Source organism: Lycium barbarum, chromosome 2 (genome assembly GCF_019175385.1).
Source record: "Lycium barbarum isolate Lr01 chromosome 2, ASM1917538v2, whole genome shotgun sequence".
Taxonomy (NCBI): domain Eukaryota; kingdom Viridiplantae; phylum Streptophyta; class Magnoliopsida; order Solanales; family Solanaceae; genus Lycium; species Lycium barbarum.
Window position 1 is genome coordinate 3,646,628 of NC_083338.1, and position 15,788 is coordinate 3,662,415.

The 15,788-nt window shown below is 36.1% G+C and overlaps 3 protein-coding genes and 1 pseudogene across 3 annotated transcripts; 2 read left to right on the forward strand and 2 right to left on the reverse strand.

The window, feature by feature from the left end:
- Positions 1 to 2,336: 2,336 nt before the first annotated feature.
- On the forward strand, positions 2,337 to 3,104 carry LOC132624567 (uncharacterized). Its single transcript, XM_060339330.1, has one exon. It carries the CDS (start codon positions 2,337 to 2,339, stop codon positions 3,102 to 3,104), a length of 768 nt encoding a protein of 255 aa, XP_060195313.1.
- A 1,345-nt stretch (positions 3,105 to 4,449) lies between these two features.
- Positions 4,450 to 6,015, reverse strand: LOC132625898 (transcription termination factor MTEF1, chloroplastic). The gene is made up of 2 exons (XM_060340522.1): positions 4,892 to 6,015; positions 4,450 to 4,604 (listed from the first exon to the last, which is right to left on the reverse strand). Exons 1-2 carry the CDS (start codon positions 5,798 to 5,800, stop codon positions 4,599 to 4,601), a joined length of 915 nt encoding a protein of 304 aa, XP_060196505.1. The 5' UTR covers positions 5,801 to 6,015; the 3' UTR covers positions 4,450 to 4,598.
- Positions 6,016 to 7,923: 1,908 nt separating this feature from the next.
- Positions 7,924 to 14,672, forward strand: LOC132625899 (2-Cys peroxiredoxin BAS1, chloroplastic-like). The gene is made up of 7 exons (XM_060340523.1): positions 7,924 to 8,251; positions 11,157 to 11,231; positions 11,736 to 11,817; positions 11,930 to 12,009; positions 12,960 to 13,085; positions 14,128 to 14,241; positions 14,362 to 14,672. The coding sequence occupies exons 1-7, from the start codon at positions 8,036 to 8,038 to the stop codon at positions 14,476 to 14,478; spliced, it is 810 nt and encodes a 269-aa protein (XP_060196506.1). The 5' UTR covers positions 7,924 to 8,035; the 3' UTR covers positions 14,479 to 14,672.
- A 780-nt stretch (positions 14,673 to 15,452) lies between these two features.
- Positions 15,453 to 15,563, reverse strand: LOC132629495 (U5 spliceosomal RNA; annotated as a pseudogene).
- Between the last annotated feature and the right edge of the window lie 225 nt (positions 15,564 to 15,788).

A 15,788-nucleotide genomic window follows, 5' to 3' on the forward strand; every position in this document is an offset into this window, starting at 1 on the left:
TTTCTTTCCGAATGTATGATCTAAGTAGAAATTTATTTCTGAATTTTGATACATACCAAACTAAACCAAATATTAAGGGTTCTAAAAACCAACCTTAGGCCTCGTACATTTGTAGAATTTCCTTCCAGGGTTACTTGTAGTCGATGAAGTGAATTTTTTAGTTTGGTTTTTAGAACCCTTAATGTTTGGTTTAGTTTGGTATGTATCAAAATTCGGAAAGTAACGAAGTTCGAAAATAAATTTCTTCTTAGACCATACATTCGGAAAGAAATTTCATACATAAATTACTTAAAAATAAAACACGGAGACCTAATCTATCACAGTGATCTCCGGCTTTATATTAGCAAAGAAGACTATGCGGTTCTCAACTTCACGGACCTTAAAACACAACACATTTCCTTTCTTCAATTCGTTAGCATCGATAAAGTGTTTCCAGCCTTGACAGAGGCATGTATATGCACCAATTTTGTATTTCATATAGTACGCATGATGGTCATAAAGAACAACAACTTCTTTGTCAGAGTTTGGAAGAAATTCCAAAATGTTACTAGGAAGGATCTGCAAAAATACATGTTATTACTAAAACTAAAAAGACAATTGAAAATAAAAATTAAATTAGATAATTAACACTTATGAAATTATCATTTTCAACATATGATCTCGTCCACTTTTTCTCAAAGTATGCGAGCATATTAGACGAAAGGCTCATGCTAGAGATAGAATGAAGGCTGCCTGGAATGAATATGACTATATGTGTGAGTGAAAGAGGTAGAATGAATATGCCTATATGAGTTGTGAGTGAAAGAGATAAAATGAATTTGCCTATTTATAATGTCTTATGCATTTAGTGTCCCCTAACTAGTCACTCCCAAAATCCATTCAAAGTGTTGACCACCATTCAATTACCAACTAATCACTCCCAACTACCATTCAAATTGTTGACCACCTCTAATCTATAACTAATCCATTCATCAAAGTAATAATGCCAAAATGACATTTTATGTTGCCTTTTATGCGAGACGAACAGCTCCCCGTCAGACATTTATGAACCAAGTAAGAGAGGAACGTGAAGGGTTTGGGAAAATTAGAGCTGGTGGTTTTTTGGTGGGAGAAGCCAACAATGGCGCAGTGGTGAATGGAGAAGAAGTGCATCTGATCGTGTAGCGTATTTGGTATATTTAGGGCTGTGATTTAGTGTGGGCCGGGTCAAATTAATTGGGGCGGGCAATATCCATGTGGCATGTTGACTGGCTGCCCAGGTGGCTTCATTAAATGACTTGGCAAGCCACCTTTAGGCAGCCGTTAGGGGTAGGAGCAAGGGAGTATACTATACTAACGGTGGGAGTACGAGTAGTAACCTAAAGTTGCTAGGGGTAAATATGAACCTTTCCCCAAAGTACAGGGGTAAATCTGGCCCTTTTCCCTTGTATTAACCATAACTTAACACCTAAAAAATGTTAAGAACTTTACAGAATCAAACTTCCAGCTAAAAGTCAGTGCCCCTATTCAAAAGCTAATACTTATACATTGCCTATTAAATCTACCAATTCTCCTATATCACCCACAAATTATGCTTACACCTAAAAAAGAACAAACTAAGACAACCATCCGGATTTTCTGAATGGAACTGCTAGTATCCTCAATATGTCTTGAATTCCTTTCTTTCCAGACTACCCACCATATACAAGCAGGGATGACCTGCCAACAATCTTCATCACTATTTCTTTTCCCCACACTTTTCCAACTGCTTAGAAGTCCCAATGCAGAACCAGGCATGACATCCACTTCATCCTAGTAAAAAGAGGGCCAAATTGTGGTGGTGAGGGTGGGGGTATTGCTTCTTAACATCCTTACTGGCATAGCATTTGAGACGTAAGAAACAACAACAGACGTATAGTGCAGTACACATGCTACTGCATATTAGCGAAGCGAAACACAACAAAAAGCAAATTTAATCAAACTGGAACACCATCAGCCATATGGCTGTAGAAAAATCAAGAAAACTGACTTTTTCTTAATAAACATCTTTTACCTAACAAATTTACTCTAACAAAAGGATATCTATTTTACAATGCAAACCACTTATTGATAAAATATTGGGAAGTATAACGAGCTGGACTACTAAGTTTTTATCATACGTAGGCAGGACTCAGCTCATTAAGAATGCATTGTTTGCTGTTCAAATCTTTGGTCACAGATATTTGCATTACCTAAGAAGATCATTCAAGTTATAGAGTCTGTCTCCAAGAGATTCTTATGGACTGGACGTGCTGAAGTCTCCAGGAAAACTCTGATTGCCTGGGATAAACTATGCTGCTTGGGGGTTTGAATATTAGATGTCTATACTTGGAACAAGGCTGCCATATATAAGTTCACTTGGAACTCATGCAAGAAAAAGGATAAAATGTGGGCGGGTTCATACTTATTATGGGAAACACTGTAATGTATGGAGGGCTCAGCCTAAACAAGCATCATGGATGGTTCAAGGGATATTGAAGGCTCAGAAGTATTTTTTAGAAGCTGGTTTTCAAGAGAGAGACGTGCTAAACATGGAATCCTATTCAATCAAGACTGTATCCCAGAAGATGAGGGGTGAGTTACCTAAGATGGATTGGAGGAGGCTGGTAAGGGCTAACAATAGAGCTCCAAAGTGGAAATCTGTTCTGAATTTGGCTTTGACTAGGAGGTTGCTTACTAAAGCTAGACTAGCTCAATGGGGCTGTGTGGAATCCTTAACCTGTACACTCTGCAAGCAGGGGTGTGAAGATATTGAACATCTATTTTTTGAATGCTCTTATGCTGCTGCTGTATGGTCTAAAATGCTATCATCGCAAGGGATATTAAGGCAATGCATGAATTGGCAAGGGGAAGTTGTTTGGGCTCAGGTACAGAGGAAAGGCAAGAACAGTGCTGCGCAAGTTTTCAGAATGACATTAGCAGGAAGTGTGAACTATATATGGCAAGAGTGGAACTTGAGACTGTTTCAAGGCAAAGAGAGGAATGCTGAGGGGATTACCAAGCAAGTCATCCGGGATGTTCATATTCGAGGATCTTTGTTCCCTAGGCTAACTAGGAAACCTGAAGAACTTAACATGTATCTCTGATTTGGTAGTACTTTTAAAAAAAATTCATATAGGGACTTAGTTTGTCATGGTGTGAGTGCAAAATTGGGGCTATTTGTCCAAGTTTGTTGCTTTCTGCTTTCTAACTGCACATTGGTATGCCTATGACAGCAGGGGATTTACCTTCTGGATCGAGCTTGTCGCACGGGGCTTGCCTAGTGGGGGTATGGTTTGCGGGCTATTGCACAGGAGCGGAGTTGACCCTATGCGCACCCAAAGGGTAGCGGCTGCGGGTTCCCTTGTCATCGAAAAAAAAAAAACTGCTCATTGGTAAATAAAATATTCTAACAAAAATTCCCCCTCTTTACTTATCACATAGTCAATTAACTAGGTTCTATGGTTTATTGGTTAGCAATCTACTTCGGATCCATCGACCTAGGTTCGACACCTAGTGGGACCTTATCAATCAACACTTACCACGTATTCTACCGAACCACAATAGTAAATGCAACTTGAATGTATAAACTGCTAGCAAATAAAAACTATGCATCAATACCAAGCGAGTTGGGATCAGCAATGAATCCTCATTGACCACGTCACACAACTTAAGCTTAAACATATACAAACTAGACTAGCACAACATTAACAAGATTCTATACCACCAGGAAATAGGTAACCAATAAAATGATCATCAACAATATATTTGTATAAACAAAATATGGGCAATATCTTCAAGTTCAATCTATGTTACATTATGATCAAACCAAAAGGGAGATTGTCTCACCAGCATTGAAGAGCTACAACAAACCTCGAACCTATCACGAAACCTCGATTCATGGGACTTCAACATCACCGGCAACGACAAGCAAACGCCTTTCTCAACACACATCTTATGCCTTGGCTTTATCCTATTCTCTAAACTAAACGAGAAATACTGCAGAAAATCAATCAATTCCTTCAACTCTCTCCCCATTTCCACAACAAAGTAATCAAATTTCGGCTCCAAATTCTCCTCAACATTATAACAAAACAACAATGGGAATCTCCTAAACATCACTTTCAAGTCTCTAAACGAAAACCCAATTCTTGCAAAAGTAATCCAAACACGTTACAAACTTAAGTCCCACAGAACAAGATAACAAACTTGCACATTTCGAAACATCAAATTAACAAGAATTTATACCACCAGGAAATAGGTAACCAATAAAATGATCATCAACAATATATTTGTATAAACAAAATAGGGCAATATCTTCAAGTTCAATCTATGTTACATTATGATCAAACCAAAAGAGAGATTGTCTCACCGGCATAGAAGAGCTACAACAAACCTCCAACCTATCACGAAACCTCGATTCATGGGACTTCAACATCATGGGCAACGACAAGCAAACGCCTTTCACAATACACATCTTATGCCTCGGCTTTATCCTATTCTCTAAACTAAACGAGAAATACTACAGAAAATCAATCAATTCCTTCAACTCTCTCCCCATTTCCACAACAAAGTAATCAAATTTCGGCTCCAAATTCTCCTCAACACTATAACAAAACAACAATGGGAATCTCCTAAACATCACTTTCAAGTCTCTAAACGAAAACCCAATTCTTGAAAAGTAATCCAAACGCGTTATAAACATAAGTCTCACAGAACAAGATAATAAACTTGCACATTTTGAAACATCAAATTAACAAGAATTTATACCACAAGGAAATAGGTAACCAATAAAATGATCATCAACAATATACTTTTATAAACAAAATGGGGCAATATCTTTAAGTTCAATCTATGTTACATTATGATCAAACCAAAAGGGAGATTGTCTCACCGGCATTGAAGAGCTACAACAAACCTCCAACCTATCACGAAACCTCGATTCATGAGACTTCAACATCACGGGCAACGACAAGCACACGCCTTTCTCGACACACGTCTTATGCCTCGGCTTTATCCTATTCTCTAAACTAAACGAGAAATACTGCGGAAAGTCAATCAATTCCTTCAACTCCCTTCCCATTTCCACAACAAAGTAATCGAATTTCGGCTCCAAATTCTCCTTAACACTATAACAAAACAACGAAGGAAACCTCCGAAACATCACTTTCGCATCTCTAAACGAAAACCCAATTCTTGAAAAGTAATCCAAACGTGGTATAAACTTAATCTCCACATCACAAGACAATAAACTAGCACATTTTGAAACATCCTCAATACCAATAGTACTTTGTAAAAAGTAAAGTGTTGGTCTTAAATTCTTTTCTACACATTTAGTAAGTAACCGGGGCTTTCGACGTAGTATTCCAGGTAGTTTATCTCCTGTAACATTTGCTTCCCTGAGCAAAAAAGTTACAGCTGGTAACATTGTGGTGGAAAGTGGAGTTGTTAAAACTTCAGGGCAAATGTGTACAACTCTTTTAACATCAAGGGTGTTAAGATTGATTGAGTGAAGGAATTCAATTCTTGATTTGAGATCAGATAATGAAGAGGATATTATAAGTGGATGTGAAGTAAGGCAATGTAATGAGTCTATACCAAGAGAGTCTAAAAAAAGGAGCTTTTCTTGAAGTGGGGGTGGTGGGATAGGGGTAAGGTGGGGGGTGGTGATGGGGGTGGGTGGTTTGGGGTGGGGTGGGAAGGAGATGGTGGTAGGGGGTTTAAAGGATTTGGGTGTTCTTGAAATGGAGGGTTTAGGAAGGGGACATGATGGAGAAGAAGAGATATGGAGTGTTTCTTGCATGGTTATTTTGTTTCTCACATGATGTTTCTTGAAAATGGGATATGTTGTTGTTGTTTGGTGTTTTCTTGAAAGTGGATATGTTGTAGTTGTTTGGTGTTCTTGAAAGTGGATTATTTGTGTGTTTTGATTGTATTGTATTGGATCAAGTGGTGTGGTGGAAGAGGGAAAGGGATAAGGGGATGTGAGTGAGGTGGAATTTGTTTGATTTTTGTGTTATCTTGAATATCCATAGAGGGTTCAGGAAGAAGAAAGAAATCAATAGGATAATGTATATTTGACCCAATGGGCTTGGATTTATTTGATAGGCCCAATTGTGTTGGATCTGCTGGGATTAATATAGGGGGGAAAAAAGAGCAACTTACACAAATGAAAACACTTTTTTTTTTTTTTTTTAAGGTATAGCTATACTTTTGCTAATTACATTTCGTAGGTACAGTAATGTGTATTCAAATTCGGTTGTATTCCAATTCGACTGTATTTCATTGTATTCAATTCAGATGTATTCAATTCGATTGTATTCATTTATAACTACTTTTACACTGTATTCAACTTATTGTATTTAAATTTGATTGTATTCAAACAATATAATTGCAAAACAAACAGGATTATTCAGTTGTATTCAAAATTCAATGTATTCATTTGTATACAAAAAAATCTCCTTCAAAATACTGGCGAAAAATACATAAAGAAACATTGTAATTTACACTAGAAAAAAAAACGAATACACTTAGATCTGAGATACAAGAAATAATATACACTCGGATTTGAGATACAAGAAATAAATACACTTCAAATTCACTGTACTCGTTTGTATACAAAAAGATCTCCTTCGAAATACAGGCGAAAAACACAAAATACACTGTATGTATACAACAATACAATGTAATTTCCTGTCAGATCTGGACAATACAGTGTATTTTTCAGTCATATCTGGCCCAATTTTGATATATGTCATTTAACTTATGCATGCTTAACTTAATAAAAATCAAGTGTACCCACTTTGAAACAATGGTAATCTTAACAAAGGCTTAGATTTCAGGTAGGTAAGACATAGTTATCTCTCAAAGCTATGATAAATACCCTTCTATTCTTAATTACAGATTTCAAGTTTGAGTAATGAAATTAGAATCATGTTTGATGGGAGCATTTTAAATTCTCCAAAAGTGAAACTTTTCGGCGCACATTTTAATTAATTGAGCGCAAAATAAGTACCAATTATCTAGTGAGAAAAACAGAGGGAAGATTGGTGTAGCTATTCCTATTAACAACATAATGTGACTCAAGAGTATGACCTAGTGATCAATTAAACAGGTTGAGAATGACGAAATCTCAATTAGGTGAGTGCTTAACATTTTTCTAAACCTCGGTGAACCGAATTATCCGATACGGTAAAAAATAGAAGGTACCTCATAAAGTTAGTTGTGATTGACGGACACTACAATTATAAAAATAAAATATCCACTCCATTTGTACATAATATTTTTAAATATTTACAAATACTCCCTCAGTCTCATAATAAGTGTTACCTTAGCCAAAAACGCGCATATTAAGAAATCAATATTGCAATGTGAAGTTTATCAAATTATCCCTATATAATAAAAATAAGTTACTTTTTCCTCTTGATTAGAGCATGCACCAAATCATCATTTAGATGTTACTTTAACTTGTCAGTTTTTATCTAAGGATAGAATTTAAAAAAACTAGCCAATTTATGTCTTGATTTCCTAAGGTGACACTTAGGGCCCGTTTGGCCATAAGAATTATTCTCTTTTGTCTGGAATTTTTTTTCACTTTTTTTCGGAATCAGCGTTTGGCCATGAAAATTCCAAATACAACTTGAAGTTGTATTCCGGAATTTGAACAACTAGTACATTTCAATAAAAAATACAATTTCAAAAACTATGGTCAAACACAACTCTAACTCCAAAATTTCAAAAAAAGTGAAAAAGTTTTTGATTTCTATGGCCAAATGCCTACTTATTATGAGACAATTTCTTTTAGCCAAGATGACACTTATTATGAGACGGAGTGAGTAATATTTTGCTAAAAATCTTCCCCACACCCTTGACTTCACCCACCCCATACAACTCACTACTCTAGTGAAGCTACAACTATTATCCTCTACCAACCATCTCTCCACCTTAAACCTGATAGGAAGAGGTCTCTTCCAGATTCTTCTATTTATATATATATACTCTATCTATCCATTTATCCACACAAAAAAAAACTCCACAAATGGCTACTTGCAGTGCTACTTCCACTGCTCTGCTTTCTTCAAACCCTACTAGTGCTTCTTCAGTCAAATTACCTTCATTTTCTCAGTCAACTATTCTTCCTTCTTCTTCATCTTTCAATGGACTCCGTAACTGTAACCCTTTAGTTACACGTGTCACACGTTCCATTTCTTCTTCTCGCTCCAATAAATCCCGCTCCTTTGTCGTTCGCGCCTCTGTAAGCTACATTTTCCCCTCTCTTATGTAGAAAAATGATTTTGTTTTGAGAATTTGTATAATTATATATATATTTTTTTAGTTTCTATTAGTTTTGCCTGAGTTAGGCTGACTATGGATGGTTTTAGGAGAGGTAGAGGTAGGGCGAAGAATTACTGGGGAGAGGTGATTAGACAGGAGGATATGACCTTAGATAGGAAAGTATGGAGGACGACACGAATTAGGGTAAAGGGTTAGTTAGTAATTGAGCGTTGTCTTACTTATCCTTGCATACTGGTAGTCGTAGTATTACTCTTGTAGGCCCTTGTCTTTGATAGTTAGTTTGCCATGCCGCTTTGGATTTCTTGTTCTTTTTTTTACTACGTCGTCCTATTATCTTGTGCTATTACTGCTTATTATTAATGTGTACTATTACTGATGCTTTTTCATCTCTCCTTGAGCCAGGGGTCTATCGGAAACAACCTCCCTACCCGTAAAAGGTAGGGGTAAGGTCTGCGTACACTCCACCCTTCCCAGACCCCATTTGGTGGGATTATACTGGGTATGTTGTTGTTGTTGTTGTAGTTGTAGTTTTGCCAGAGTTCTTTTTTAGTAGCGTGTACTCTAAATGTGAATTCTCGCTAATTTTTCATAGTTCTACCAATCTAACAAATAGAGTTCGGTAAATATTTTGCTAGACACTAAAAATGTTTAACTTTTGACAAAGCTAAAGGAGATATCCCATCCCGGATACGGAAGGATACCTAAGTATGCATTTAACAGTTTTTTTTTTTTTTTTTTTTTTTTTGTATTTAAAAAAAAAACTGTTAAATGCATACTTAGGTATCCTTCCGTATCCGGGATGGGATAAACAAGGATATACCATAGGATTATTTTATCCCACCTTCTATATGGGATAATAATCTAATTATTTTAGTACAAATGATGGGATAAAATAACCCCGGGACTACTTAATACTCATAACCAAACGCGGGATAAGATAATTTCGCATCTTATCCCACCAATCAAATGACTCATTTGGTTGGTGGGATAATTTACTTTGAAGACAAGTTATGATGGGATTAGTTATGTTGGGATTAGTTATCCTGGTATTATTTCATATTGATTATTTGGTTTGTTTTATTAAAAGTAACTTGTATTGCATAATTTATAAGAAAAAGTCATTTGTTTACAAAAATACCCTCCACTTTATTTAGTAGAAAAAGGGTCTGAGGGACTTGAGGGCTATTTTTGTCATTTTCATTGTTTTATCCTGGGATAACTAATTTTGGGATTGTTATTCCATCCTCTGCCAGGGATAACTTATTTATCCCAGGATTAGTAACCAAAAAAGGGATAAGGTGGTACTAAATTTAAATCTCAGGACTATTTTTCCTTATCCATCATACAAAACGACCCCTAAAGGTTTGAACTAGTGGCGGAGCCAGGAATTTTACCAAGGGGTGTCAAATATAAAAATTTAGACCTAAAAAATAAGGGGAGTCAACATATTGTATTTATACATAAAACTAAAATTTTGACCTAGTAAACAGTGTCATTTTCCGGTGATTGATACCCCTTAGCATAAGGTGGCTCTGCCACTGGTTTGAACCCTTAAAGCTAAATTCTGGATCTGCCTCGCTCAACGGCAAGAGTAAAGACTTGTAGCATAGTTGCAGCTTGTAGTTTAGTGGCAAGAGAGCAGCTTGTGATGTGTGATTTAGGTGCATGTCACGGGTTCTAATCTTGCCACATACGAAATGCTTGTATTTAAGTGGAGAAGGGCAGAGGGGCAGGTTAATAACTGTGTGCCACTGCCTTCAGATTTTTCGTTTACCAAACAAATTTATTAATCTTTAACTGTATTGTGGAGTTGAGCGTTGGAAGTCGGTCTGGTTTCGTTTAGTGATGCAGTAATATTCATGATTCACTGATTTAAAATATTGAATCAACCTTTGTATGAGACTATCATATATTTGAAAAATCTGAATTATTAAGTTTCCCTTCAGTGAATTACTCTACCTGAGAAGCTATGCATTTTAGTTCTCAAGGTGGATAAGTTTGTTACTATATATGTCAGTGCTGTTGTAGCTAATAAACATGAGCACGAGCAAAAGACTTTCTTGTCTGTTAGATACATAGTTCAAGGAGAATACAGAAAATGGTTTATGTGATCTTTGTTCAGTTGAACAAATAAGATGGAGTAATTAAAAAAAATTTATTAAGCAAAAGCCAGTTGATAGGCTGAGATACTTGCATTAGTCTCGAACCACCATGGTCGGCTGTCAGATCTTGTGGGACTTGAAGATTTACTAGACTTGGATCCAGATTGCAGGGACAACGCCATCCAGGAGACCGATACCATGACAAAATGCTCATTGATATCAGTTACAAAAGGATTTAGATGACTTCGGAAAGCATGACACAGACTTACAGTAGAATCCTTATAAAATAAACACACACTAGAATGATATTTTATGCATGATGTGAATTGGCTTCATCCTGGCTGCATGCTCCATTTTTGAAAAAGGATTGAGAGTTGCATCATATTATCATTAGTTAAGTCATGACATCCTCCTGATCGCGCAATAACATTATAAGGTAGAAGAAAACAAATCCTAGGCATATCTTTCTACATGAAAGATGTTAGAAACTGAGATTAAACACAATTCGATAAACTATTGATGTTTCCAGGTAGATTTTAAAATCTTCGTGTGTGTGTGTTTTTATTTTATATTTAAAAAATAGATAAACTATATCAGAAGACCAAGTGAAATAAAGATACACTCCTATTTCTAATTTTAGATTGTTGGATTCCTACTCTCCGAACAATTTGCTTTTTGCTCTACTTATAAGTGGCGTTTTCTCCTTGTTTCTGAATAGTGTTTCATCTCTCTAATGTTATGTCTTGCTACTTCTCCTGACAGAGTGAACTCCCACTAGTTGGAAATAAAGCACCAGATTTTGAGGCTGAGGCTGTTTTTGATCAAGAATTCATCAAGGTACGATATTGGTGTTCAATGAATTGCAGTATTAATTGTTAGTCTGAGATCCTCTGTGTGTTTGTGTATGTTTCGCTTTTCTGCTTATCAAACTAAGAGCTTTCTCCTTTTCATTGATTATGAGGATGTGTCACTTCTTTCATAAAAAAAATATGCTCCATTTCAGTGGCTTGCCACAGGAGAATCTTCTGTTATTGAAAAGTACCTTATTCTTTTGGTTGACAAAAGAGTAAAAATTACTTCATGAAGGCCGTTACTAAGGCTAACCCTTTTGAATAAAATGTAGTTAAGAAATCGGGACATGGAAAGTATAGAGTTCTGCCGAATCAATATACAATGTTTTCTTCATTCATTTTAGGTCACATCAGTCTTTTCAACAATTTTGTCCTAGAACTACTCTTTTACTTCCTTCCCCTGTTAATAATTGCAAGTCATTCCTTTCACATCCGGTTATTTTGGGATGGTTTCTTGGCTATTTATAATTGAAGAGTGTTTTCTTTGCAGGTTAAACTTTCTGAATACATTGGGAAGAAGTACGTGATTCTCTTTTTCTATCCACTAGACTTCACTTTTGTTTGCCCAACAGGTCAGCTTGTCTAAAATCCTTCAGCTGCTAGTTTCACTTTTAATAAAGTTTACCTGATTATGGTGGTTTCTGAATGTATTGTTTTGATATAATCTATTCCCTTCTACTATAGAGATCACTGCTTTCAGTGATCGTTATGAAGAATTTCAGAAGGTGAACACAGAAATATTGGGTGTCTCCGTAGACAGTGTGGTATGTCTTCCTTCCTTCAAAATTTTCCTTTAAAGTGTGGGTTGGTTACTTGGTTGTTTTGTTCGTTTGATATGCTTGCACACCAATGTGATATAGTAGTGTAAGTGCCACTTTCAACATAATACCTTTCAAAGAGGCAAGCGTACCTAAATGGTCTGTGCCTTGCTGCATTGTGCTGTTGCTCTTCTACAGCCCCTTTCACTTATTAATAAAAAGCCCTTTTGACTTGTTTTGAACTTTGTGCGATGTGGTGCTCTTAGATGAAGAAGTGGCATAGGAACTAGCTTTATAAATTATCGAAGGTATGCATAAATAGTTGGAGAAGCAGTTGAATAAATTTAGATGGGAATACTAGATATTGAACTAGAACATGACAAGTGAAATGTCAACTGGACACATTACAAAGTAACTTTTAGTTGGAAATGGATATTATCTCAAATAAGAAAGTGAATACATGCGTGGAAGATATGAAGTTGAAAAAAATTGAGAGATCTTGAAATGTGATTATGATCTTGGTATAGCTGTCTATGCTACACCATTGACAAGACATAAGCAATCTGGAAGAAGAATAAGTATAGGTGGCCCTGGGGGTTTGCTGTGGCAAGAGGGGTGGATTAGGCGAAAGTCACGAGTTCGAATGTTGATGCTAACAAAAGCCTGGTATTTAAGTGGAGAGGGTAGGAGGGGGGGTTACCCGTCATCCACCGAGATTTGAACCATCGAGAGCTTGCTCCTCTCGGTTGTTAAAAAAACAAGAAGAATAAATATAGATAAAGTAGTTTAATTAGCAAGACTAATAGGATTTACTTGTAGATCAAGATATCATGTATGCTTGAAAAATCATCTCAGTATAAGGCAAGTCAATAGAAAATATTCCAGTAATGATTTTTGTCACGGGTTACATTAGCATAATTTTTACCTAACATTATAATTCTCATGTATTCTTGTAGTTCTCCCACCTTGCCTGGGTCCAAACTGATAGGAAGTCTGGTGGACTCGGTGATCTAAACTATCCATTAATTTCAGATGTGACAAAGTCGATTTCAAAATCTTACAATGTCCTGATACCGGATCAGGTATGACTATTGCCTATCTCCGTTTCCTACAGGGTTTCTTTTGGAATTGTGCCTTGATATTGGTTTTGCATATTCCTGTCATTATTAGTGTATGTTTTTGAATTGCTAGATATACATTTAAAAGATTTTAAGTTTGGGGACAGTGCCTTGGATGCAGTGATGGGGGGCTGTGGTTACGATATAAGCAATCCATCATGGAAGCAGTATTTGAACTATGAAATCAAATTGTAGAATTTCAGATTGTACTGTTATTGATTTTACTTAACTGCAACTAATAACGTTTTGCTAGATGTATATCAACTAGGCTTTAATTCCAAAGTAGTTAAAGTCGGCTATATGAATCTTTTATATCCTTTCTGCTCTGTACGGCCCATTTTATTCCAATAGAGGTAAATAATTTGCCTGTTAAGGCGAATTAAGGTTCTCTAAGTGACTTAAGTCTCACACTTATCCATACACTAAACATACGAATCTCGAACATGTTACCTAATTAATTGTAAGAACAAAAATAACTAACCTTTAATGAAATGTTTTCTGCTATAGCACCTTAGATTTTTTATGCATACAAACAACTAGTTGCGAGATAGAGTTAGTTTTTTTGATTAAAAGGCACCTAGCAAATGTTAGGGTTTAGGACAAGAACACAGACTATTGCTATAAGCGCTTTATAGATTGGATTTGTGTGCACTTTTCTCCATTTCCCTTAACCAAAGCTAATTCTTTATTCCTTGCTATCGCCATGGCTTTTGTTCAACCTGATAACCTTGAATTTCATGGCTGTCAGCCCATATTTATTGTTTATTTCGACGAAGAAGGGAAATCTGCTTCTGTGGAGTTTTGCAGAGTCTTTCTGTAAACATTCTCATGACTTCTGTAGTTTGCCTCTTGTTGAAGAAGCTTTGTGCAAAACAACTTGTAGTTTTGCTCTATATCAAAAACATGTTTGATGTTGCATTTTGCGATGAGAACCCTGGTTTGGATTCAAATCCAAATCTTCCTGAATAAGCGTGAAACCAAAGCCTTAATTCTGATGTTGTTTCAGGGTATTGCATTGAGAGGACTTTTTATCATTGATAAGGAAGGAGTTATTCAACACTCCACCATTAATAATCTTGGAATTGGTCGGAGTGTTGATGAAACATTGAGAACACTTCAGGTAATAACATGTCTGGGACCCACATCATACCATCATTAGACAATCTGTTGCTTATATTGTGTAATATTAAAGCAAGTCCTGTATCTTTGTCACTATAATTTTTTTGGTCTTTTGCGACAGGCATTGCAATATGTTCAGGACAACCCAGATGAAGTATGCCCAGCTGGGTGGAAGCCTGGTGACAAGTCAATGAAGCCAGATCCTAAGGGCAGCAAAGAATACTTTGCATCCATATAAGGGCTGCAATATCTATGTTCATTTGTTGTTAAGTGAGGTTGTAGAGCTTCTGTAACACTTTTTTACTTGACCTGCTGGTTTGAGTTCTGAGCATTTTTCCGAATAACGTATTGCCTGGTATATGCTTGAGGCTTTAGTATTATCTGAACTTAGATCATAACTCGATAATGACATCATTTCATGTTCTCCCTCTAGCGTTTTATGATTGTGTATGTATGGAAATCTTTCACTGTGCAACAAGATTTAATGCTTAATGATCATTAAGAGTAATCTAGCCATAAAAGAAAGGAAGAAGAGGCAATTTTGTATAATTGATGACTAGCACTATGTCTACAAGTAGATGGTATAATGGTTGAGATATGAAAGTAATAACTTGGAGATACTGAATCTCAGGTACATCAGTTGGCGTGGTCTATTTGTTTCAGCCTTGATGGGCAAAAATATGTTAGCAACTTGTTCTTATGGGCAAGACAAACATAAATTAGTCGAGGTGGGAGCACGAACTGGTTTCATATGCTATGTACAAAGAAGATTGACGACAACCACTATTGCTCTATCTAGTCTTTTTTTAATGTACAAACGACAGCGGTGCTCAAATTTTCAAAAGGTCGATGTCACAATTACACTATATTACATCATCTACGTTCCAACAAAATAGTTAACTAAAAGTAAGATAATCATTAACTTGAAAAATACATAGGTTATAACTTCAGAACAACTTAACTGAATAAACGATGGAAAACGGATCTTATTGTAAGAAAATTGAGTATAAGCATCAAAACACAAACAACAGCCTCAACTAACTTCGTATCAATTTCCCCATGTCATTTTGTTCTGTCTTTTATCCCTGCAGTAAACATACGGCAATTTTGCATCCCCGTAAATAAGAATTTTCTTACTGTATAATACACAGAACCTGAAGAACACTACTATAAAGACATATACATATAAAGGTTGAAACTAGAATTGTTGGGGGTACTCAAGGAAGAGAACCCCTCCAAAAATTAGCATATGCCACTAATTGGCATACAGTATTCTTTAGTAAAAGGCGAAAGAATAGTTCACTTTGTGCTCACTGCGTGGCTGCGTAAGTTCTAAAAACTTACCTGTGCTTTCTTTTTATATTGCGACAAAGGTTGTATGCACCCATTACTTATCGATATGGTACTCGCTCACTCCTTTAAAATATTGCTCTCTTCTTCTTTTCTGCTTCTTCACCAGTCCAATAATATCTATATGATTGAAAATCGAAATAGTTTTTCAAATAGAGTACAAAATAGAAAAAAATAATAATAAACACACGAAGAAGT